This window comes from Cervus elaphus, chromosome 33, assembly GCF_910594005.1.
Source record: "Cervus elaphus chromosome 33, mCerEla1.1, whole genome shotgun sequence".
Classification (NCBI taxonomy): Eukaryota; Metazoa; Chordata; class Mammalia; order Artiodactyla; family Cervidae; genus Cervus; species Cervus elaphus.
The window spans coordinates 6,578,399-6,601,732 of NC_057847.1; the positions used below are offsets into that span (position 1 = coordinate 6,578,399).

The 23,334-nt window shown below is 40.6% G+C and overlaps 1 protein-coding gene across 4 annotated transcripts in view; it reads left to right on the top strand.

The window, feature by feature from the left end:
• WDR33 (WD repeat domain 33) overlaps window positions 1-23,334 on the top strand; it is a 116,491-nt gene that overhangs the window by 89,008 nt on the left and 4,149 nt on the right. For all 4 annotated transcript variants that reach the window (XM_043894688.1, XM_043894689.1, XM_043894692.1 and 1 more), the window contains 11 exons: window positions 7,770-7,896; window positions 9,008-9,162; window positions 9,251-9,329; window positions 9,751-9,861; window positions 10,223-10,317; window positions 10,525-10,611; window positions 10,836-10,975; window positions 11,643-11,795; window positions 12,427-13,515; window positions 16,293-16,401; window positions 19,106-19,544. In XM_043894688.1, coding sequence (XP_043750623.1) covers window positions 7,770-7,896; window positions 9,008-9,162; window positions 9,251-9,329; window positions 9,751-9,861; window positions 10,223-10,317; window positions 10,525-10,611; window positions 10,836-10,975; window positions 11,643-11,795; window positions 12,427-13,515; window positions 16,293-16,401; window positions 19,106-19,544 — 2,584 coding nt within the window. The remainder of the gene's footprint in view (window positions 1-7,769; window positions 7,897-9,007; window positions 9,163-9,250; window positions 9,330-9,750; window positions 9,862-10,222; window positions 10,318-10,524; window positions 10,612-10,835; window positions 10,976-11,642; window positions 11,796-12,426; window positions 13,516-16,292; window positions 16,402-19,105; window positions 19,545-23,334) is intronic.

Consider the following 23,334-nt stretch of genomic DNA (forward strand, 5'->3'; position numbering starts at 1 on the left):
AAAACAGACCTTGTTCCTTTGTTGGCTTCTGGCCTTCACTGCTGGAGAAGGCAGTGGCACCCCACTCCAGTACTCTTGCCTGGAAAATCCCATGGACGGAGGAGCCTGGGAGGCTGCAGTCCAAGGGGTCGCTAAGAGTCAGACACGACTGAGCGACTTCACTTTCACTTTTCATTTTCATACACTGGAGAAGGAAATGGCAACCCACTCCAGTGTTCTTGCCTGGAGAATCCCAGGGACGGGGGAGCCTGCTGGGCTGCCGTTTATGGGGTCGCACAGAGTCGGACACGACTGAAGCAACTTAGCAGCAGCAGCAGCAGCCTTCACTGCACTATACTTTATGATTCTGGGATAGGACATTATTAATAAACAGGAAGGCTCCAGTTTCTACAAAAATAAGCCTAGAGCTGTTCACCACATAGCTAAGGACATCTATCCTGCTATTCCTAAAATTTTAGGATTTATTAAGGAGTCTCTGCATTATATTTCTAGGATAGCCTTTAAAAAAAAAATCTAAACATTTTATCATTAGGAAAAACTTTTTTTCCTGCATTCTGCACCTTATTTCAAGATAGTTATGTAACATTTATTTTAAAAGGTTTTTTGTTTGTTTTGTGGACAGCTATCTAAAAAACCTGTATTAGTTTTTGCTGCCTTAATTTCTGTCTATATTCAGAAAACTTTTTTAAGCATTAACTTTCTTGAAAGTTTTTGTGCCTGAACTTTGTGGTTCCACAGATACTTCCCCAGAGTTCAGTTCTGTTTCGTGTGCAGATCACTTGCTTTAGAGATTGAGCACCCGTAGTAGGAGCCCAGTAAGTACTGTTGAGCACCTTTATTTTGAATTAGTGAACAAGTGAAAGATAGATGAATGTGTGAAAGAAGAATCAGGTGGAGTAAGTAAAATTATTGTTAATCTCCCCATTCAGTATAAATTCTAATCACAATTAATGGTTGCTTTTTGCAAACAAGTATTATGAAGTAATAAGCTAAACAATTCTGGATGTCAGACACTGGTTAACCCACAAAGCAAATGCCACCTGTGTCCCAGAGATGCTAATTCTGTCACTGTTCATTTAGCGAGGATCTGGAAGGATTGTTTAGCTACCAAAGAAATGATGCAGAACTCACTGCCCTCAAAACTTAAGTTCTGAGAGTAACCCAGTGTGATTAGATTAATTTGGAATTTCTTTGGGTGGAGTTGGGTCATGGTTGCCACATTTAACAGGACCTTGCTCTTCAAGGTCAGTGTGATTACTTCTCAGTTAAAAGTAATTCTTATTTTGGTGTTTAGGTTTCACCCCTAAATTCTTTTCATATTTTCAAGATGGAAAGGTATTTACAAGTTTTCCTTCTGCACCCTCCTCAGTTACATTTGTGCAAGCAAAATTTGATAAACAATAGAAACTCTTTGCCCCTTTATTTGGATGTTTTATATTTAGTAAGGTGAAGGGAAGATTGGAAATGGGAAGGAGGCAGTACTGGCTACCAGTGGTCAGTGGACTAACCCAAATAGGCCTCAGTTTTCTCTTGTAAAACTTGTACAAGACTTTATAACTTTGCAGGTCTTCACTAGCTCAAGTATTGATTGAAGATAATTTTTTGTTGTTGCTGTTCATTTTATAACTGAGATAGTAAATAAAAATAATGTGGTTATGGAGAAGAAAATTTTTTTAAAATGACTGATTACAGTCTAAATCAGTGTTGTCCAATAGGACTTCTTGTGATGATGGAAATATTCTATATTTATGCTTCCAATATGCTAGTCATTAGTCACATGGGGCTGTTGAGCACTTGAAATGTTGGTAGTGTGACTGAGGGACCTAATTTTTAATCTAAATTAAAACATTTAAATAGCCACATGTGGCTAATAGCTACTATGTTGAACAGTGCAGGTTAAATTCTTAAGGATAAGCATTCAAAAGGAGTCTCACATGCAGATTTATCATGACAGTCTTATATTTCATTTGATGAGTTGCAACTGGGATATATTAGAATTTGGCAGTTGTACCTCCAAGTATCAATATTGAAATCTTTCTTCAAACACAGCCCCCATTTCTAGTTGCTGTCAAATACAGCCAAGCTGGGCTTCCTTGGTGTCTCAACTATAATGCGGGAGACCTGAGTTCAATCCCTGGGTCAGGAAGATCCCCTGGCTGCCTGCTCCAGTATTCTGGCCTGGAGAAGTCCTGAGCAGAGAAGGCTGGTGGGCTACAGTCTGTGTGGTTGCAAAAAGTTGGATATGGCTGAGCGACTAACACTACTACTGCTACTACAACCAAGATACTTCTTACCTTTCTCAGGGATTCTAGAGTTTTTATTTGGCAACCATGTGCCTGCATCACTGGGTTCTTAAAGCTCTGCCATCCTAATGATGATTGTATGTGTTTATTACAGTCCCCTACAAGTCTGCACACTGTTCCTTTATAGTGTATGGAGCAGGTCTGGCGGTGTTGAGAGTTATGAGCCTAAACCTGAAACATTTAAATGTCACTTTAAAAAATACTTGGTCTTTCATTGTCAAGAAGTTTTTAGTCCTAAAATCTTGAGCCATTAGCAAGATGTTTTTACTACTAAAATATCTAGGTCACTAGGCCAATAAAAAGTTGTCATGTGGATGTATTAATTGCTTTAGCATTAAAATACTGCATTCTTGAAATTTCCATGTTTGCGGATAACAAAGCACTTTGAATGATTCTGTCCTGAAATTCTGTATCTTTGAAATGATAAAAATTATTGTAAAGGCGTTCTGTAGGGATAATGGTTGAAATTGATAAGCCTTGTGTTTGGGACTCAAGTCATTTTTCCATGAGATAATAATTTATATAAGGTTAAGTTTTTATATATGGCATGCCAGGTCACAAAACCTTTAATATCTTTGAACTTAATTCAGTCATACCAAGTCCAAAAGCTTTCAATGAAACTTTACATTCCCACTGAGGCTCTGAAGTGTATCTCCCTGGGACCCCAGGCACTGGTTAGTTCTGTACTGGCAAACACAGGTGCTAACTGGTGTCAGTCAGTCCCTTGAGTTTTGAATAGAAGGAAATCAGAAGCAGTTGCCGTTATACAAAGTAATAAAAGCACATGTTGGAAATTTCAATCAGTATAAAAGAGTAAATTGCTTCTTAAACCCATACCGTTTCTTCTCCCTGAACTATTATGTTTTCTTATGTTTTCTTCTTTACAAATGGAGCTAAATGACACTTTGCTTTTCTGCTTAAGATTTTAGAAATCAGGTTTATACCCTGTTTAGGTGTACAGTTCTATGAATTTTAACAAATATATGCACGATAACATATGCACGATCAAGATATATAACATTTTTGTCCCTCCAAAAAGTTCCTTCCCACTGCTTCATTTTTGTAACCACCTCCATAATCAAGGTATAAAGGTATAAAGTCACTCAAACATTTCCTCTTTCAGTTCCAACCTCAATTTTAATAGCTGTATTGTATTCAGTTATATTGATGTACCTAAATTTTTCTAAATAGCCCCTCATTGATATAGATTGTTTCCAGTTTTACAATTCAAATAAGGTCCAATAAATACCTTTAAATATAAATCTTGGTGTGCTTTTTACAGCTGCAAACATGGTAGATTCCTACCAGAGGGATTACAGAATTAAAAGCTGTAAGCATATAACATTTTGATTGGGCCAAAAGCCCCTGGAAAGTTGTGCTAATTTCCTTTCAACCAGTTGTGTATAAAGTGTCTATAACTCATTAACAGAATCCTCCTGCCAATGCAGGAGACATGGGTTTGATCCCTGGGTCAGGAAGATCCCCTGGAGAAGGAGATGGCAACTCACTCCAGTATTCTTACCTGGGAAGTGCCATGGACAGAGGAGCCTGGAGAGCTAGTCTGTGGGATTGCAGAAGAATCGAACACAACCTAGTGACTAAACAACTATATTAACACTGTGTCACCAAAATTAATTTTTGCCTTTGATGGATAAGATATTACCTAGCAAAGTCGCTTGCATTTTTTTCCCATTTTAAAAGCACATCAGAAAGTTCAGACACGCAGAATCTACCCATGTTATTTATGACTAAAACCACAATATTTTAGGAAATGTAGATAGAAAAATCTTACCTTTATTCTCATAATTTCCCATATAATTTTCCTTTCCTGCTTATCTGTATGTACATTTTTATAACAATTATTTATGTGCATTTTTATAATCATCCTTACAGCATATGCACAGTTTGTGCATGTATTGTTTGCTTTTTAAAAGTCCACTTTTATTTTATGAGCATTTTTCTTTGTTCCTAGAAGCTTCATTGCAGTAGTTGTATGTTTCTTCTATTTTTGGACTGTGGCACAGTTGATTTAGTCATTCCACTTCTAAACTGTTTTATACTTTTTTACCAGTATGAACAAGGCTTCAAATACCATGTTTTGAAAATAAGTTTGAAAAAATCCTTTAAAATTATTTTCTTAGGATAAATTTCTACTTGTTTAATTCTTCTGGATCTAAATGTGTCATATTGACAGGAGAGGGTAGAATTTCATTATTTGAAGTAGTTTTTGTCTCTTCATTGGGAATTCAGTAACTTTTTTTCCTGGAGAAGGAATCAGTTGTACATTAGTTTCCTTCTATGCCAGCTCAATTATTTATTTTCTTCTTTTTCATGAAAAATTATGAAAATGACTTATGCTACTTGTAAAGATTTCATAGAGGTAATCCATTAACTAAATTAAAATTTTTAATTGAATCTTTTTCTCTGAAGATCATTTGTTTTCAATATTTTAAAATTACCAAATAATATACAGTGAACTGTCCTTACCCTTGTTCTCTCAGTACCCAGTTCTCATTCTTTGTGGCAGTTAATGTTATCAGATTCTTGAATAGTCTTTCAGACACATTTTATGCATTTTTGAGCAAATGTATGTGTGTCCTCTGTATATGTTTGTGTGTCTCTCTATTTAAGCCACAAATGTTAGCAAGCTACACATACTTTTTGTACATATTTTCTTAGATTATTTGTATTTATTTTTTAAAGTAGATAATATATGTACATTTTTCAAAGATAAAATAATTGCATAGCCCCTCTTGTATTTCAGTACCCTGTCTGAAATACACCGTCCTTTGGTGAGTTTTTCTGCACAGAAAAACAAATATTCAGTAGGAAGGTACATATTTTTGTTTTCCTTTGTAACTCTCAAACTGACCTTTCACATGTGATAAGGCAGTATGTAATAGGCGACAAGACCAGTGGCTTGGGGGCCAGCTTGCTGCACTCATATATCTGCCCTGCCACATATCAAGTGTATAATTTTGGGCAAGTTAGTTAGCCTATCTGTGCTTTGTAATCAGATGTAAAATTATGGCTCAGTGAGAAGGAAATGGCAACCTACTCCAGTATTCTTGCCTGGAGAATCCCATGGATGGAGGAGCCTGGAGGGCTACAGTCAGTGGGATCACAGAGAGTTGGATACGACTGAAGTGACTGAGCAATACATACTTTGCTTAGAATAGTACCACACGTAAGGAGTATATGTGTTTGCTAGTGGTATTATTTTTATTATTAGGGACAGTGACCAATAAAATAATATTCAATCAGTCCAGATCAATTTGACTTATATTAGTTACATAAATGAGTATGGGTAAGTTCATTTAACAAAAACGGATGAATGGGATTTCTCACTTGTTTGAATTCTATTTAAATATTTTAGAAAACTTCCAAAAACAAAAGTAAAGCAACTAAAATATACTTTGCTGTTCCTTTCTTATGGGTTGATAGGGTTTTTTTATTTTTTGTTTTTTTTTTGGTTTGTTTTTGCATATACGTTTTTAAACAGATATACTTTCTTTATGTAGTAAAAGTGTCTCAGAGAAAGTGAGGTAGAGGTGACTGCTGAGAATATGAACTTTTTTGCACAGTGCATCACATTTTAAAAAATGCTTTCTCATGTGCTTTCTACTCAAATTTGATAAAAATACATATCTATACAATATTTAATTTTAGGTGACAGTGACCCATAAAGTTTTAAAATTCTCTGGCCATATCTTTTAAGGATAAAATTGTTAATGACATTTAAAGTTCTTAAGGCAAACAAGGGTCTGGGAGCTTGAATTATATTTCTATCCAATTTTTCCATCCTCAGTTCTTAATAAAAAAAATTAAGGGAACAACAAAACCTCTTTTCCTTTTCTGTTTGTTGGTTACAAAATAATATATATTTATTGTAGGAAATATAAAAGCAGAAGACAGAGAAATAATTACCTTGAAATTACTATTCAGTTTAATATTGTAACAGCTTGGTATCTAGGCTGCTTGCCTTTTTTCTCTATGTAGCTGTGCACACACAGTCCCTCATGTTATTAATTTGTTTGCCTTCTACAGTGATGGCATCAGGAATGCTATACACAGTTGTTTTTTTTTTAAATAAACTTAGTATCATGATCATTTTAACCATGCTGTTATCTATAAAATCATTTATAATAGGTGTATCATATTCCATTGAGCACATATGCCATACTGAAATTTAATTTGTAGTATATTTCCTACTCAAGAACATTTAAAAATAAACTATATCAGTAAACATCCTTACAAATCAAATTTTATGGACACACATTATGTCCTTAGGATCATTTCTGAGACATGGAGTTACTGGTTGTAGGACATACACTTTTTTCATGCTTTTTCATAGACATTGCCAAATTGCTCTCCAGATAGTTGGTATCTTCCGAGTGCTTGCTAGCACAGGGATGGTCTCTAGTTAAGTCCTTGCCTATTTGAGGTGCGAATTCCCTTTCTGCATGGTGTATATTTCACTCTCCAGTGCCTCTAGAACCATCTCTTCCTTCCTTCCTTTCCGATTTTTCTGTTCTTCTGTAGCCTTCCTCCTTCCCACTTCATAGAAGCCAGATTTGATCCAGGTTAGAGAAGGAGCTATTTCAAGTGCTGTTTACCTCTCTCCACTTGCTTCTTAGGGCATTTGCTATATAAAATACTCTTGAGGCTCTTTTTGTATAGCAACCAAGTTTTCGAAAATCATGCTCATTTTTTTTTTTCAGTTTGTAAATTCTGATTTTTGCTTTAGTGATTTTTAGTAAGTTAGTCTATTACACTTGTGAAGTAATCACAGTGGTTAAGAGAACTACTATCCCTAATTCAGGAGACTGGTTTCAGGTTCCAGCTCCTGTTCTTGTTGAGGAGAACAGCTTTCCTCAGGATTTTGTGAGGATTTAAAGAAGTGATGCTTGTAAGTGCTTCATACACTGCCTATCATATAGTGAGCACTTGATTGTCTAGCTTTTATTATCATCTCATCTGACATAAGTGTGAGTGAAGCAGGGATTATTTTTCTCATTCTATATTTCAGGAAATGGGATCAGAAAGGTGGAATGCTTTTCCTATTGTCACGTCTAGAAAGTGATGATGTCTGGATTTATAACTTTCGATCTGTAGGGACTGCTGCAAGTGGGAAAGCTAAAGTGAACAAGAGTTGTTTCTAATAATTAGGATAATACATAGAAGATCATGAAAAGTTTGAAAAGCTTTATATACAGGGGCCTGAGAGGTAAAGCTTCCAAAAAAGTCTTGACTGGGCTACCAGCAAGTAGGTGAGAATAGTTCCAGAAGAGAAATGGTTCCTGTGCATTGTGGCCTAGAAGGGGAGGTTGCATTTTAAAGTTTAAGAAGACTGAGCACTAGGATCAGAACATTTAATAGGTGTCTCTACTTTGGTTTAAATTAGAATGGAGTCCTGTTTTAAATGTCTATGCTGATTAGGTTTTTATCTTAACTTGTTTCCGACAGGGCACGGTGCTGATGTGAAGTGTGTAGACTGGCATCCAACAAAAGGGTTAGTTGTTTCAGGAAGTAAAGATAGTCAACAGCCAATCAAGTTCTGGGATCCCAAGACTGGGCAGAGTCTTGCAACACTGTAAGTGATAGGAACCCCACCTTGATCCTTAAAAAAAAGAGAGCAAAGCTGACTGAATTGTTAACTATTAGCCTTCTTTCCTCTCATTTATTCCTGAAACAGTGTAGACAATAGATGGACTCTTATCTATAGGCCTTTTGTTTATTAAATGTGATTTCTCTCTAAATTCCTCATAAAGTCAGGCTTGATGTTTGTTCTCCCATATACATGTAAATTTAATTTGGGTATCGTGGGATAAGGGGTAGGGAGGAGGTGGTTATTACTACTACTCTAGATTTCTCATAATATTGATACACTTGGCACTGTATGGAGTTGATATGTGTGCCACGTGTTAGACAGCCCACCTGTCTCCTTCTCACTACAGCTCTTCAGAGAGAGACGTTTTCCCTCCGTTTTTAAATCAGTTCTCATTTTTTTGCCTGAGGTGTTTAGTTACAATAAAGCCATATCATAAAATTTTCTCTTTGACTCATCTGTGAACATTCACAGTTCATGTAATATGTTGTTGATTTTTTTTTTTCTCCCCTACTAAGCAGCTGTTTCCTAGTCCCTCTGATTGAGAACTGAGCCATGTCCAGAGTGAGCTGGTTGGCAGCAAGGCTGCCTGGTTGCACAGCTCCAGTGGCCACAAGCAAACAGAACACCTTGTGAATGGTGCTCCTAGGAGATGTGTATTGTGCAGGCCTCAGCAGTTGCAGAGTCTTTAGTTCCAATTAACCCTCAAACTATCTCAAGTTCTTTTTTAATGTTTGACTTAATAAGAGCAGCTTATTGAATTTCTAAAATTTAATGAGCTTTATTGAATATTAATTTATGTGTTCAAGTGTTTCCTTGCTTCACAGATAAAGTTTTCTACCCAGTTGAAGTTCTGCTGCTGTTTTAAATTGGTCAGTAAAAACTGCTTAGATAATGGACATTATTTTTGTCTTTGACCTATTTCTTTCATGTATATTTTAACTGTAGTCCTGTAATGTTACATGCTTTATTACTTCTAGGCCAAACTTTTTGCCAACTTGACTACCATGTACTTTTCAAGAAAAATAAATGACCATTGATTTAGACTTGTTTTGAATTCTGACCCAGGATTATTTTCTTGGTTCTTTGTTTCTAGTCATGCCCATAAAAACACAGTAATGGAAGTGAAATTAAATCTCAATGGCAACTGGCTACTCACAGCATCACGTGACCACCTCTGTAAACTTTTCGACATCCGAAATCTGAAAGAAGAGCTTCAAGTCTTCCGAGGTCATAAGAAAGAAGCTACAGGTCAGTGACTATGATATGCTTCTCATTCTATTACTGTAGAATTCTGACATCTTAATAATTTTGTCTTTCTGTATGTTTTTGTTTACAGCTGTGGCCTGGCATCCTGTTCATGAAGGACTTTTTGCCAGTGGAGGGTCTGATGGCTCTTTGTTATTTTGGCATGTTGGGTATGTGGCACTTTCTATGTAAAGAAGTTGTAAATTGTATGAAGACCACACCCGAAAGTGAAAAAAATGATAGTGTGTTGTATTTTTTTCTAAATGTTCATATGTCCTGTATCTGTAAACCCAGTTTGGAATAGAAAACATAGCACCTCTCTTTTTGGCTACGGAAGTCATAAAGGGAGAGTAAGACCGACTTCCTTGTTTCCTGTGGTAAGGTAATTTCTAAGGCCTTTCCCCTCTGAGGTGCTCTTTGGAAAACTGTTACTGATCACAACTGGGTACCTCTGAAACATGTGGAATTGACCAGATTCAAAGTTACCAAGTTTGGTAGCTTTGTATTACACTAAAAGAAAGTACCTTCTTTGGTGGAGGAGAAGCTGAATAACTTTTGTGAAAAAGACTGCTTTCTGTGGTGCCCTTACAGAGTAGAGAAAGAAGTAGGTGGAATGGAGATGGCCCATGAAGGAATGATCTGGAGTCTGGCTTGGCATCCCCTCGGACATATTCTCTGCTCAGGCTCAAATGACCATACTAGGTAAGCTCTGTGTCAGAAATGACAAGGAATTGCTGTGTTTATGGAGCAGCTGGAGATAAATGTATATTTAGTTTATTCATAGATGAATGTATTTATTTTCTAACTTAATTTTAAGTACATGTTTGCAGTGGTTTATAAATAATATATTACAAGGAGGTTGAGTATTGAATATGACTTTGTTATTTGAATTTTGTTTTGCCTTCTAATTAAAAAAAATCTTTCTACATTAAAAAATTTTAGAATAAGGCATTTTAAAACTCTGTTGTTTTTGCCAGAGGACTGCTTAGTGTTGTTAAGTGCCCAGAGATACACTAAAACTCTGCTTCTCTCTTCCTCCCTCCAAATACTTTTATTTTGACAGCAAATTTTGGACCCGAAACCGACCAGGTGATAAAATGCGAGATCGATACAACCTCAACCTATTACCTGGAATGTCTGAAGATGGAGTGGAATATGGTGAGGTTCTTGTGTGTTTATTCTTCTTTGAAATATGATAGTCTGTAGTAAAAGTGTTAAGTATTGAGAAGATTATGTAAAATGAATTTTAGTTTTATAGTTTATTGATTTATGAATCTCTAACAATAATTTTTATAAAGTGTTAATTTTATTGGCCCACTACATTTATGAAATCTCTATTGACAATGGCTATATTCCTATTTATAGATGACCTTGAACCTAATAGTCTGGCAGTAATTCCAGGGATGGGAATACCAGAACAACTAAAATTAGCTATGGAACAAGAACAGATGGGTAAGAGAAGTTGTACCTAAACTTTTTCTGTAATTTTACCTGTTTCCTGTAATTGTGATATTAAGTTATTTTGAAAATGTCAAAATGATGTATGTTGAGAAACATTGATAAAAGTGATATAAGCTGTATAATATTTAGAATTTGTTCTTTCAAAAATACATTCACTGATGAGGTGGCCACTTTCTTTCATTTCCTTGGCTAACTGCTTCTCTTCTTGGTTATAGGGAAAGATGAGTCAAATGAAATTGAAATGACAATTCCAGGTTTAGATTGGGGAATGGAGGAGGTGATGCAAAAGGATCAGAAAAAAGTGCCTCAGAAGAAGGTTCCGTATGCAAAGCCTATCCCTGCTCAGTTCCAGCAGGTGAGGAACTCCGCGTGCACCCTCATCCCCTCCCCGTGCCCTCCGCATGCGTGGGGAACTAGTGAGTCTCGCTGAGGTGCAGGGATAGGTTTCCCTTGTATTATCTCATCTGTTGAAGGTATGTCTGGCTGTCCTATAGACTTTCTGGAGCTTTCTTCACATATTTCAGGCATTATTAGACATAGTCTCCATCTGCTGCTTTGCAGTTAGTGCTGAGTTTGTCATGAATCTTCTCTGGATATTCTTTTATTCTCACCTCCTTATTATTATCCAAGTTATTGGAAGAAGAAAAGAGACTTGGAGTGGAAAGAGTATGTTGACCCTCTTCAACATATTTTTTCTGTCTTCCACTTTGTTCCCCCACACAGTGTGCAAAAGTGCACATGCCCTTTTGAAGAGGCAGGCAGGCTTTGCATCTTAATAGCATGTGAAATCTTGCAGCTTTTTCAGCTTAGCAATTTCTACCTAGTAATGTGCTTTGCCTAACTCTATTCCTGTGTCGCTAAGAATTAGAGAATTAGAGTTAGAAATAAAGATAATTCACCAGCTGCACCAACTTGTATTCACCAGGTTGGAATGAGCTGGTGATATTATAGAATGGTTTTCTCATTCTGTCATTATAATTTACACACTTACGGTATACTTTAATGTTCTCTTCATTCCCAAGGCATGGATGCAAAACAAAGTTCCAATTCCTGCCCCAAACGAGGTATTGAATGACAGAAAAGAAGACATTAAATTGGAAGAGAAGAAAAAAACACAAGCAGAAATTGAACAAGAGATGGCCACATTACAGTATACTAACCCACAACTTCTGGAGGTGTGTGACACTTTTGACGGAATTCAAGATGATCTAAGAAAGTAGTGGTTAATGTTTTTTTATTGATATGCTCTTGAGGAGAAGGAAAGGAACTCTCCCATGGGTCAGATGAGCAGTATCATTTCTTATTGCTGCATTAGGAAGCTAGTTTCTAGCAGGATGCTGTTTCTAAGACTTTTAAAACCAGACCAGTCAAGCAATGAGTAGACCTCAGTTGAACATACGTTTTTAATAGACAAGGTAAAACCAACAGTTTTAATTTGGATTCACATATTTATCCATAGATAAAAAGAATTTTCTGTTAGCTTTAGAGCAGTTGGTTTGTTCTTATTTTTCCTACCTTGATAGCTACTTAGAATGATAAAACACTAGTAAATTGTTGGGATTTCCCTGATCAAAATGGATATAAATAGTCCTGGCTGCTGTTTCCCAGCACCTGGAAAGAAACATTTTAGAGTCTGGAAGCCTGAGTACCTTCAGAACATCTGAATGTCATATGGATTCTAATTATTGTTGGGGCCTTAAGAGGTCAATCAATAATGTCTTATGTTTGTTTTGAGATTCCCCAAGCAAAGTAAGTGATAGTAATAATATCATACTTATTAGCATATTTTCCTCTCTTTCTTTCTAGCAACTTAAAATTGAAAGACTTGCACAGAAACAGGCTGAGCAGATTCAGCCTCCTCCTTCATCTGGCACCCCTCTCCTGGGACCCCAGCCCTTTCCAGGACAAGGTCCAATGTCTCAGATTCCTCAAGGTTTTCAACAGCCTCATCCATCTCAGCAGCTGTCAATGAACATGGCTCAAATGGGGCCTCCAGGTCCACAGGGACAGTTTAGACCCCCTGGACCACAGGGACAAATGGGACCACAAGGCCCTCCACTGCATCAGGGAGGTGGGGGGCCGCAAGGATTCATGGGACCACAAGGACCCCAGGGACCGCCCCAGGGGTTGCCGAGGCCTCAGGACATGCATGGGCCCCAGGGAATACAAAGGCATCCCGGACCTCATGGCCCTCTGGGACCTCAAGGACCACCTGGACCCCAGGGTAATGCTGGTCCTCAAGGTCATTTGGGTCCTCAGGGCCCACCTGGCCCACAAGGTCACATAGGCCCCCAAGGCCCACCTGGTCCCCAGGGTCACTTGGGCCCTCAGGGACCTCCTGGTACTCCAGGTATGCAGGGACCACCTGGTCCCAGAGGAATGCAAGGACCTCCCCATCCTCACGGGATACAAGGTGGGCCAGGGTCTCAAGGGATCCAAGGTCCTGTGTCTCAGGGACCTCTGATGGGATTGAATCCAAGAGGAATGCAGGGTCCTCCAGGCCCCCGAGAGAACCAGGGTCCTGCTCCCCAAGGGATGATGCTGGGTCACCCGCCTCAAGAGATGAGAGGACCTCATCCTCCAAGTGGACTGCTGGGACATGGCCCTCAGGAGATGCGAGGTCCTCAGGAGATGCGAGGCATGCAGGGCCCTCCACCCCAAGGATCGATGCTGGGCCCTCCCCAGGAATTGAGGGGGCCTCCAGGCTCACAAGGTCAGCAGGGGCCGCCCCAGGGCTCTTTGGGACCTCCACCCCAGGGTGGCATGCAAGGGCCCCCTGGACCTCAGGGACAGCAGAACCCGGCAAGAGGGCCACATCCATCTCAAGGGCCAATACCATTCCAGCAGCAGAAAACAGCTCTGCTAGGTGATGGGCCCCGGGCCCCCTTCAACCAGGTATTATTTATTTCCAACTTGTAGGCATTACACTTTGGGAAAATACATTCTGCACTGAGGAAGCACTTCCAAGTGCTGTGAAAGGAAGGAACAGCTGGTGTAGACATCTCAAGTAGCGACAGTGGCTTGAGAATAGCATCATGGCTGAAGAAAGAAATAAGAGTAATTAAGTAGATCATTAAATATATTGCAACAGAATCTTTACTCTCAGCCTCTTCCAGAAAAGACGAACTCCTGATTGAATACAGTTCATATTTGTCTCAGGGCTCTAAAAGAGCTGTGGTGCTGAGGAGGGAGCATGGGGAGCTCCAGGTCTATCCTGTTCCCTTTTGTGGGCCCTTTACTTCATAGGCTGGTGTTTCATGGGCTTCCAGATAACTGAGGCACTTGTTGATCTGCCTGCCAGCTCTACTTTTGAGATAGTCTGGGATGTTTAACTCTTGAGTATACTGTAGACTATGTTCTCACTATTTTGATTTCATTGAACTTTTAGAGATGTTAGTTCAGAATTGCGCGTTTTCAAATGGTGACCCTTTGGATGAAATTCTATTCAAGTTGTTTTTAGTTCACATATAAGAATATTTTCAAGAGGAAGTATTTTTGCAGAAATTTTCTTGGCCCTCTTTAGAGAATTCTGTTATTGTCAGCCAAGTTTTTTTTACACCCATTTGCTGAGCTATGCTTGAGAGGTAGTGGAAGTTCAGTTTTCTTGGGCCAAATTACAGAAGGATGCATGGGCATGAGTGGACTGAACACTGTTTGACTCTGTGGTTTTTTATGTTTTACTGAATTTCATAGTCTGAAAGAATTATTTGGGTATGAACAACTTGGTTTGTAACCACAGTGAGTGAATGAACCACTGTTGATTCCCTGGGTCTTCACCTTTTGAAAAGCTCTTGATTCCTGTGGAAGAGGGCCTGCTGTGGATGCTGTGTGTAGAACATACACCACCTGTGTATAGAACATACACCACCTCTGAGTGTCTGTAATGTGAAGGTGACCAGTGGATTCACCAAATTAAAATAACTAGGTTATGTTCCTCTTCAGCACATCTTCCAGACGTTAAAAATGGCATAGCAATGAAGAATTTGATGGCATTTGAATCTATTTCCAGAATTTATTGGGCACATTTCAGAACTTAGGATGTTTAATAAATCTAAGTTTACCATCCAGAACTGTCCTAAAACTTAAAAATATTTTATATTTTATTAATACAGTGTATATTTGTGTATGTTTTTTATATTCAGTTCAGTTCAGTCGCTCAGTCATGTCCGACTCTTTACGACACCATGGACTGCAGCACACCAGGCCTCCCTGTCCATCACCAACTCCCGAAGTTTTTATATTATATTTAAATATTTATCATATTTACCTACCTAACCTTATGTTAGTGAATGAACAGTTTTCGTTTTGTAGGCTAAAAATATGATGAACTTTAGCTATCACTTTGAGACTGAAATTATGTAAACATGTCAGATTCCAGAGGACAGGTCTGTGGCGACAATTTAATGTTTATATTGTTTCATATAGTAGAAGATTTTATACAAGAAAAGCAAAAGGGCTCTAAAATTTAATTTACCTGTAGAAATACTGGAGTGAAAATGGAGGATTAATACATTAGAGGGCATTTCACGTCTCAGGGGTTGTCTGATGAAAAGCTTTGCTTGTGTTTCTTATGCTGATATCTGACTTTCTTCACCTTGACCAGGTCAGTTATTTAAATCAGTCGTTCTAATTGGTTAGATTTAATGGAATTGCTTTCAAGTGTTAAGGTAATCACATGAAAAATGTTGAAAAGAGCTGCCCTGCAGTAAAAGGCACAGGGAACGAGGAGTGTGGACACTGCTGGTGGTGAACTCGTGGTGGCAGTTTATGACTGCAGGGCTGTAAGTGAGTCCTGTCAAGGCTGCTCTTGTAGCTAGTTTGGAATGTGGAAGCAGTTTTGCTGTTGATGGTAGGTTCAGTCACTAATGCATTTTTTACATGAAGGAATGACTAGATGTATATTTGATTATTTGTCAGGAGTCCAGATCCACGATCACTGGACAGTGTGGGGAATCAGAATTTAGAAATGCTAGGTAAAAATACAGAGTATCAGGACTAGGGACAAGCTCGGGTTGAGCTCTGGGGCTGCAGAGCGAGGAGGTTATGAGGATCAGAGCAGCAAGTACATGTCAGACAGAAGCTGTGAGAACCCAGGAACCAGAGCTGTGGGTGAGCTGTGGGTGCTGGGCTCAGGGGAGTTAGACAGCAGAGAGAAGGCAGTGAAAGGGGAACACAGTGAGTGAGTGCCCTGCGCATCAGGGGCCCCTTTCCTGCTCTCCTGCTCCCGATCTTTTAAACCTGGTCATAACCTTTTGAGAGGATGAATTATTTTCTGTAGCTGGAAAGGGATCATGGATGCAAGAGCAGAGTTTACCTGTCCTGGAAGGTCTCCAGGTCTTTACTTTTGCCAGAAATTCCATCTCTGTGCAGAGTGTTGTTGTTTTTATGTTATGATTTCCGACTTTCCATTGAGGTTTTGGCTTGACATTACAAGTAAAGATCTAGCTTTAAATAAACCTATCAGCAGTTTTAAAATATGTGTTTCCTTTTATTATGGTCAGAGAAGTTATCTTCTTTCCCCTGATATAAGGACAGTTCTCCTAGCTGTTTATGTACTACTGGAAGATTTGCGGGCAGCCTGATGTTTTTATCTTGTCACATTATGATAAAATTGCTGTTCATGAAGCATAAGCCTTTGATTTCACACCCCCGCTTTAAACACATCTTTTCAGGAAGGACAGAATGCAGGCCCCCCACCCCTGATACCAGGACTAGGGCAGCAGGGAGCACAAGGTCGCATCCCCCCTCTTAACCCTGGACAAGGACCTGGCCCTAACAAAGGTAACTATCTGCTCGGCTGAATAAGAGATTACATTCTACCTCCTTTGGGTAAATCTTTCAGTAGTTCTACTGGTAAGTAATTGATAGAATGTGATCATTTGAACCTCTAGGAAAAATAAGAGAATAGTCAATTCAGGTCAGAGCTTTGCCTTATGTTGTCTTCATAGATTTGCTTTGGTTAGCCTGAATGCTGCCCAGAGGGCACAGCTCCTCACCACCAGAGGCGGGTGATGAAACTGCTTGGACAGCCACCAGGAGCAGGGCCTGTGCTGCAAGCCAGCCTTGTCCTCCTGGAAATGGGAGTGGTTCCTGTGTTAATCTGATGCAAGTGTATATTTTTACCATGCCAGAAAATGGAACAGTTTCTGTTTGAATTTTTGATGGGATAAAGAATTCAGACATTTCAGCAGTGTTTCTGGTATCACCCCCCCTTTCCCCCAAATTGTGTCATATATTGTTTCCTGGTTGCATTGTTCTGTACCCTTTGAAAAGAAGAAAGCTGTGTTCCAGTGTGTTGTGCCTCAGGTTGTTGATACTATGAAAAGCACAGAGTTTGCCTTTTCATGGGAGGAACACATCAGAGAATCATGAATATCGTGGAGACATCACTACAGAGAACTAGACCCCTTTTAAGTTGTAAGTGGCTAAGCCCACAGCACCTTGTAGTACATGTGAGGGTTCTGCCCCCATTTGATCAGATTAGGCAAAGTCCTGGTCAGCATATTCAGCCTGGGACTCTGGGAATTTAAAGCTTAGTTGTGAATTTATGCGAGTTGTTAGAAATAGGAAGGGAGAGGTAAAAGAATTAGGAGAATGTTTCTTTTAGTCTTACCATGTGGAAGTGGTGACCACCAGGGAAAAAGAAAGCTTCAAGAGCCAGTCTCTGGATTTGGGGACCCTGAGAAAAGAAGTCTGTTACCCACAAGATACAGCCATCAGCAAACTGAGAGCCTGCCTCTCTCCCTCTCCCCTACCTTGTGTCTGTCTCCACCTACTTCCCTTTCCTCCTTGCTCTTCCCCTTTTCTCTTCACTCCCCCCCAACCCCCCTTCCCTCTCCCTCTTCCTCCTCTCTTTCTCCTCCCAGGGACCAAAGGGAGAAGGGGGAGCCGAGAAAGTGGCCCTGCCATCCCCTACTGGATTAACCAGCGCCGCCGCCCCCGTCACCGGCGGCCACATCCCTTCTAATTTGTAGTGGTGGGTTTCTTTCCTTGGAGGAGCCAGGGTACTTTTAAGCAGGTAGAGGTAATGGGAGGATTGTTATTCATGGGTAAGTCTGAATGGAATGTGTTCAGCTTCCTCAGGTCAAAGGGCTGCAGTGTCTGAGGTCACACCACTCTGAAGTACGTGAAGTCAGAGAATGAGCCCTTAGCTGCAGGATCACACTGGGAAGTGAGGGGCTGTTTACCAGGAGGAAATGAGCCTTGGGGTATTTGAACAAAAAGGCAACTTAGAAGACACTTTTCCTCAGCACGAGAGGACTGGTTTAATGGAAGGAAAGAAGGCAGAGGGGATAGAAGAAGTTAGAAGAGACTCGTCTAATGGTGTTTTTAGAAGAAAAACACTTCTCATGGTGTGTTTTTATACTGAGATTTCCAAGTTTTTTACCCATGTTGAATGATGAAGAGGAATTGAAATGGCTAAGAGAAGTGAGTAAAAATGAAAGAGGAAGGTGTTGGAAGGGTAAGGATTATGACTGACTGTGATGTAAGGAAAGGAAGTTTGTCTTTATTGCTGGGAAAAAACAGTAAAAGTCACGAGCTGGGAAAGTGCAGGGATTACATTTTTAGAAGTTAGAAGCAAGAGTGTCCCTTTTGCTATATACCTTAAAAAAATATTTGATATAAATTTTATGTTGACAGAAAAGAGGTGTACATTTACAATGGCTGCAGTCATCATTCAGTAGCCAGGAAAACAAACCCCTTTACAGTTAGGAGATAAACTAAGTGTAATTGGTCTCTTTGCATTTTTATTCAGTAACTATACTGCATATATTAAAATATTTCAAAAAAATCTTTAATTTCTACACACTGTCTGTGAAGAATGGTGGTGATACTATAGATGAAGGATGTTCTAGAAAGGGGCAGAAAAAGTGTTTCTATAAACCCTGAAACTGAAGAACAGCAGGCTGTTTGGTCACCCAGCAGTTATTAGAGAGGCCCATGCTTCCACGTACGTTACAGAAGATTTTGTTAAGAATCAAAGCATCAGTGAACAAATCAAGTGAAGTGGACTAGGAGTTAAAGGAAAGACCTCAGGGCAGTGTGGCCTGGTGGCCCTGTGGTGGGCTTTGCAGGCTGTCACAAGTGCAGAGGTGAATCCCGTGCACTTAGCTTCCTGGCCGACCTTCAGCAAGAGTTCCCTGGGTGTGGAGCAGTGGGCCCAACAACACTCTGAAGGAATGGGGGCAGGAAGGGAGGCTCATCCTTATACCTGTGATGTTCTTGTGTTCTGAATGAGCCTTTACTGCAGCTGTTGAGTTGCTTAGCCAATGAATTGATGAAGTTGAAGTCTGTACCCCCAAACCCTTGTTCTTTTCATTATATGACGCCTTAGAGACATTTGTCTCCTAAGTACGCTGGGAACCAAGGAGGGAAAACACTCTCAATAAAAGACTGCACTCCGAAATTTTAAGATGCTGAAAATCAGACCTATGTTGACAGGATTCCTGGAAGACAAGGTAAACATCAGTTTTGTTTCCTTTAGGTGATTCGCGCGGCCCTCCAAACCATCACATGGGCCCAATGTCAGAGAGGCGGCACGAGCAGAGCAGCGGCCCCGAGCACGGTCCCGAGAGGGGGCCTTTCCGGGGCAGCCAGGACTGCAGGGGTCCCCCTGATAGGCGCGGCCCTCACCCCGAATTCCCCGATGACTTCAGCAGACCAGACGACTTCCACCCCGACAAGCGCTTTGGCCACCGGTTACGTGAATTTGAGGGGCGAGGAGGCCCTTTACCACAAGAAGAGAAGTGGAGGCGTGGGGGCCCTGGGCCTCCGTTCCCCCCCGACCACAGGGAGTTCAGTGAGGGGGATGCCCGGGGTGCAGCCCGGGGCCCCCCAGGGGCGTGGGAAGGCCGCAGACCTGGAGACGACCGCTTCCCCCGGGACCCTGAGGACCCGCGGTTCCGAGGGCGCAGAGAAGAAAGGTGGGCCAGACGCTGTATGGGTCCATGTCCTCCTCCCTGGAGCTTCCCATCTGTTCTGTCCATATGGATCTCTTTCCCCCTTCACTGGGGAGAGAGTGCCCTCCCCTCTCTAGGTTTTGTGTTTAGACCTAATATAATATGCCTTTTAACATCTATGTGGTTCTCTATTATCTCTGCAGTTTAGAAATCTTTCTCTATTTGCTTATTTCTTGGTCATTTTAAACAGATAGGTGGGCCTGTGTACTATAAAGTTTCTTGGGTTTGAATAGAAATCTCCAGGTTCTCTTGGTTGGAATGATGAAATATGAGACAGAGATCTAGATAGAGAATAAAGGAATTACTGAGTAGATAGTTTTTGTGTAATTGCTTAAAGATCTTAACAAAACCCTATCAAGCTGAAGAATAATCGTGTTGTTCAAATAGGTTGAGGTCAGGCTTGGACACTTGACTTGTTTGGGGTAAAAAAATGAATAGAAGAAGTAGGGAGTAAAAAACAAGAATTAGTGAAATCTCAAGTGAGACTCAAAATAATCAATGATGATAATTGAGTATTTACTGTGTGCCAGATGTTACTTCATTCAACTGTTGGAGTGAGTTGTGAGTTGAGGTGTTACTGTCAGCCTGTACAGGTGAGGGATGCCACTGAGAGAGCAGGTTCTTGACTTTGGAAAGGCCCACGGATGGTGCATGTAAGGGCAGCTCCTGCTCTGGCCATCCAGCTGCAGAGCCCGTGCTGTGCTGCCCAGCACCCCTGTCCTCCTGCCACAGTCATCTCTCCCATGTCTTTGCTCATCATGCTAGTCTTGCTAGTAGGTAATTGAGATAAAGGTTGGTGATCTCTGTTCTCATGGGTATGTTAGAAGAGTTACTGTTAAAACAGCCAGGGAGGGTGAAATGGAGGGGTCAAGGGAAGCAGCTCTCAGAGGGGAGTTTTTAATAAAAAGATTTAAGAGCTCACTAAATGATATCCAAATATTCACTCTTTGAAGGGGCTTTTTATGTGTGCAGGAGCCCCATTTCCAGTGGCTTTGGCACCAACATAACTTTCGTGATTTCTTGAATCTCTGTGTCTGTGCAGAGTTTCAGATTTTACTCTGTTTGAGTTTGTGTTATATTTCATCCGTCAGTGACAGACCCACACCTAGACACTTGTGCTGTTCACCGTTTGTATTCCTGACATGCCAAACATGTCCTGCTCATGTTGCGCTTGCTTTTCCCTCCGCCGGGAGTACAGTCTCCTCGGTGTTTGTGGCTCACTGCACTTGGATCTTTCCTCCTGTCCCTTTCCTCTGCTTTATGTTCCTTCAGAGCACTTAGCAGTCCTTGACATTTAGTGATATATTTATCTGTGCATTACTTGTATCTCCCAGAAGTCTGACATATTGCTGAAGGGAGGTCCTCAGAACCTAGAGCGGTAGTGGTGACACCCTGTGGGTGCTCAGTAACTGCTGAATAAATGAATCTGTTACAGAGGGAGATATATTTTAGAAGGGTCAGCTCGTTAGGAGATACACTGCTCAACTAACAAATATCGACTGAGGCGTTTCAACAACAGAAATTGATTTTTCTCAGTCTTGGAGGCTAGAAGTCCCAAATCAAGGCCTAGCAGTGTAGGTTTCTGGTGAGATTTTTCTTCCTGGCTTGTAGACAGGCACCGTCTCCCCTTGCCCTTGCATGATGGAAAGAGACTGAGCAAGCTCTTTGTGGTATTTCTTCTTATTAGAGCATATATTCTGTCATGGGGCCCCACCTGCAGAGCCTCATCTAACCTAACTAGCTCTCAGAGGTCCATTTCCAAAGTCACTTTGGGGGACAGAGCTTCAGCATATGAATTTTGTGGAGGGGACAAAAAAAACGTTTAGTCTGTAACAGGAACTATTTTCTAACTAGGGCAGATTAGAGTCCCTCTGCCCTTCTGTCGCCAGGACAGTTGTACAGCGGATGCCTGGGCAAGGGAAGAGTCCTGCCCTGTGTGGGGACCGCTCCCGGAATCTGCCTTGGGGAGGAGCGCCCTCTGCTGACACTCCTGCTCCACTTCCCTCCCCTTCTCAATTCCACCCTCACCCTCTGGTTAATTCCCAGCATCTGGAGTACCCCTCCTTGGCTTGCAGGAGCATGGCTCATTAACTTACAAAACAGGTATTAAGAAGGTACCTAGACAGTTGGAATGGTGGAGTGAAAAAAGGAAAGCTCTTTTTACTAAAACAGCAAGTTACAGATGTAGACTTATAAAATCACTTATTTTAAGCAACCAGTGTCATAATTAATTCAGGCAAGGATCATCAGCGGATGCAGAAAGCCATCGAGTAAAAGGATTGTGGAGAATCAGTATATTTTCACACTGCCCAGGTGTCACTCCATGGATTACTTAATTGCAAAGGAGAAAATGGACCTTTACAACAATGACATTTGGTTGCCATATCACTTTTACATCCTAAGCAGTGAGACAGACTGGCATCACTGTGAAGGTGTATAAGAAGTTTTACCAGAAATGTTTTACCTGAATCTAATCATGGGAAAATCAGAAGAATTCAAATTGTGGAATGTTATGTAAAACCCCTGTATGGGCCCTTCAAAAATGTCAAGGTCGATTCCAATAAAAATTAAAAAGTCAACGTCACAAAAGATAAAACACAAGAGGGGGGCTGTTCTAGATTAAAGTAGACCAAAGAGATGGGACCACTAAATAACAGTGTATGATTGAAAACTATAAAGACAACTGTAAAGGACATTTTGAGGACAGAGAAATTAAAATTGGATTGTGTATTAAATACTATTACATGTTATTTAGAATGATAGTAGTGTTGTTATGTAGGAGAAAGTCCTTATTCTTAGAAGAAGTCTACTGAAGGATGAAGGGGTGAAGCATTATGTCACAGCTGGTTTTGAAAAGGCTTAGAAAGTGAATTAGTAAATAGATAGTGAAAAGACAAGGTTTGTGTGGCAGAATCTTAAGAACTGATTATGGGCATTTGTTGCTCTATATGTTCATCTTTACATTTGAAATTTTTCAAAATGTTGGAGTATAAGATAAACAAATGGAAACTCAGGATAAAGCAGAAGGCCTGGTGGGCCCTAAGCCCTTGCCCCTCTCTGATCCTTTCTCCAGTGTCCGTGGCCTCTCTTGGTTGCTCACGCACCTTTCCTACTGGCAGGCCCCTCCTTCTGCTTCCTCACAGGCTTCTGCTGCAGCTCTGGCACCCCTCATTAACGGTCCTGCTTCAGTATCACTCCTGGCCCACTTAGTTTCCCAATTCCAGAATTCTTGAGAGGTGGTGAAATGGTCCACTAGCCCAGGCATGAGATTGTCAGCTTGGCAGTGGTGAGCTACCCACAAACCAGATGCCTTCCCATCCATCAGTCAGCTGTGGCTGGGGCCATTGGTGCAGTTTACGGCCCCTAGGCCTGCCCCTGAGTAGAGAGATGGGCCAGGGCAGATGGCAGAACAGATGCCCCCAAACAAGTCAAGTGCAGTGAGTAGGCATGATCTCTGTCCCCTCCCCGCCTTTTTTTTTTTTTTCTGATTATGTAAGTCATGTTTATACACAAAGATGTGAATGGTAAAATGAAAAATACTTGGGAGGCAGTGGTAAAGAGCCTGCACTGAGTGTCAAGACTGGCTGAGTTCACATCCCAGCACTTAACCGTGTGTTCTTAAGTAAGTGACTTAACTTCTCTGAGTCCTATGTAAATACACATGGGTAGAATAGAGTCACTTTCATAAAGTGGTGGTGAGGATAAAACAAATGAGATAATACACTGTAAAGCACTTGGCATGAGATAAGCACTT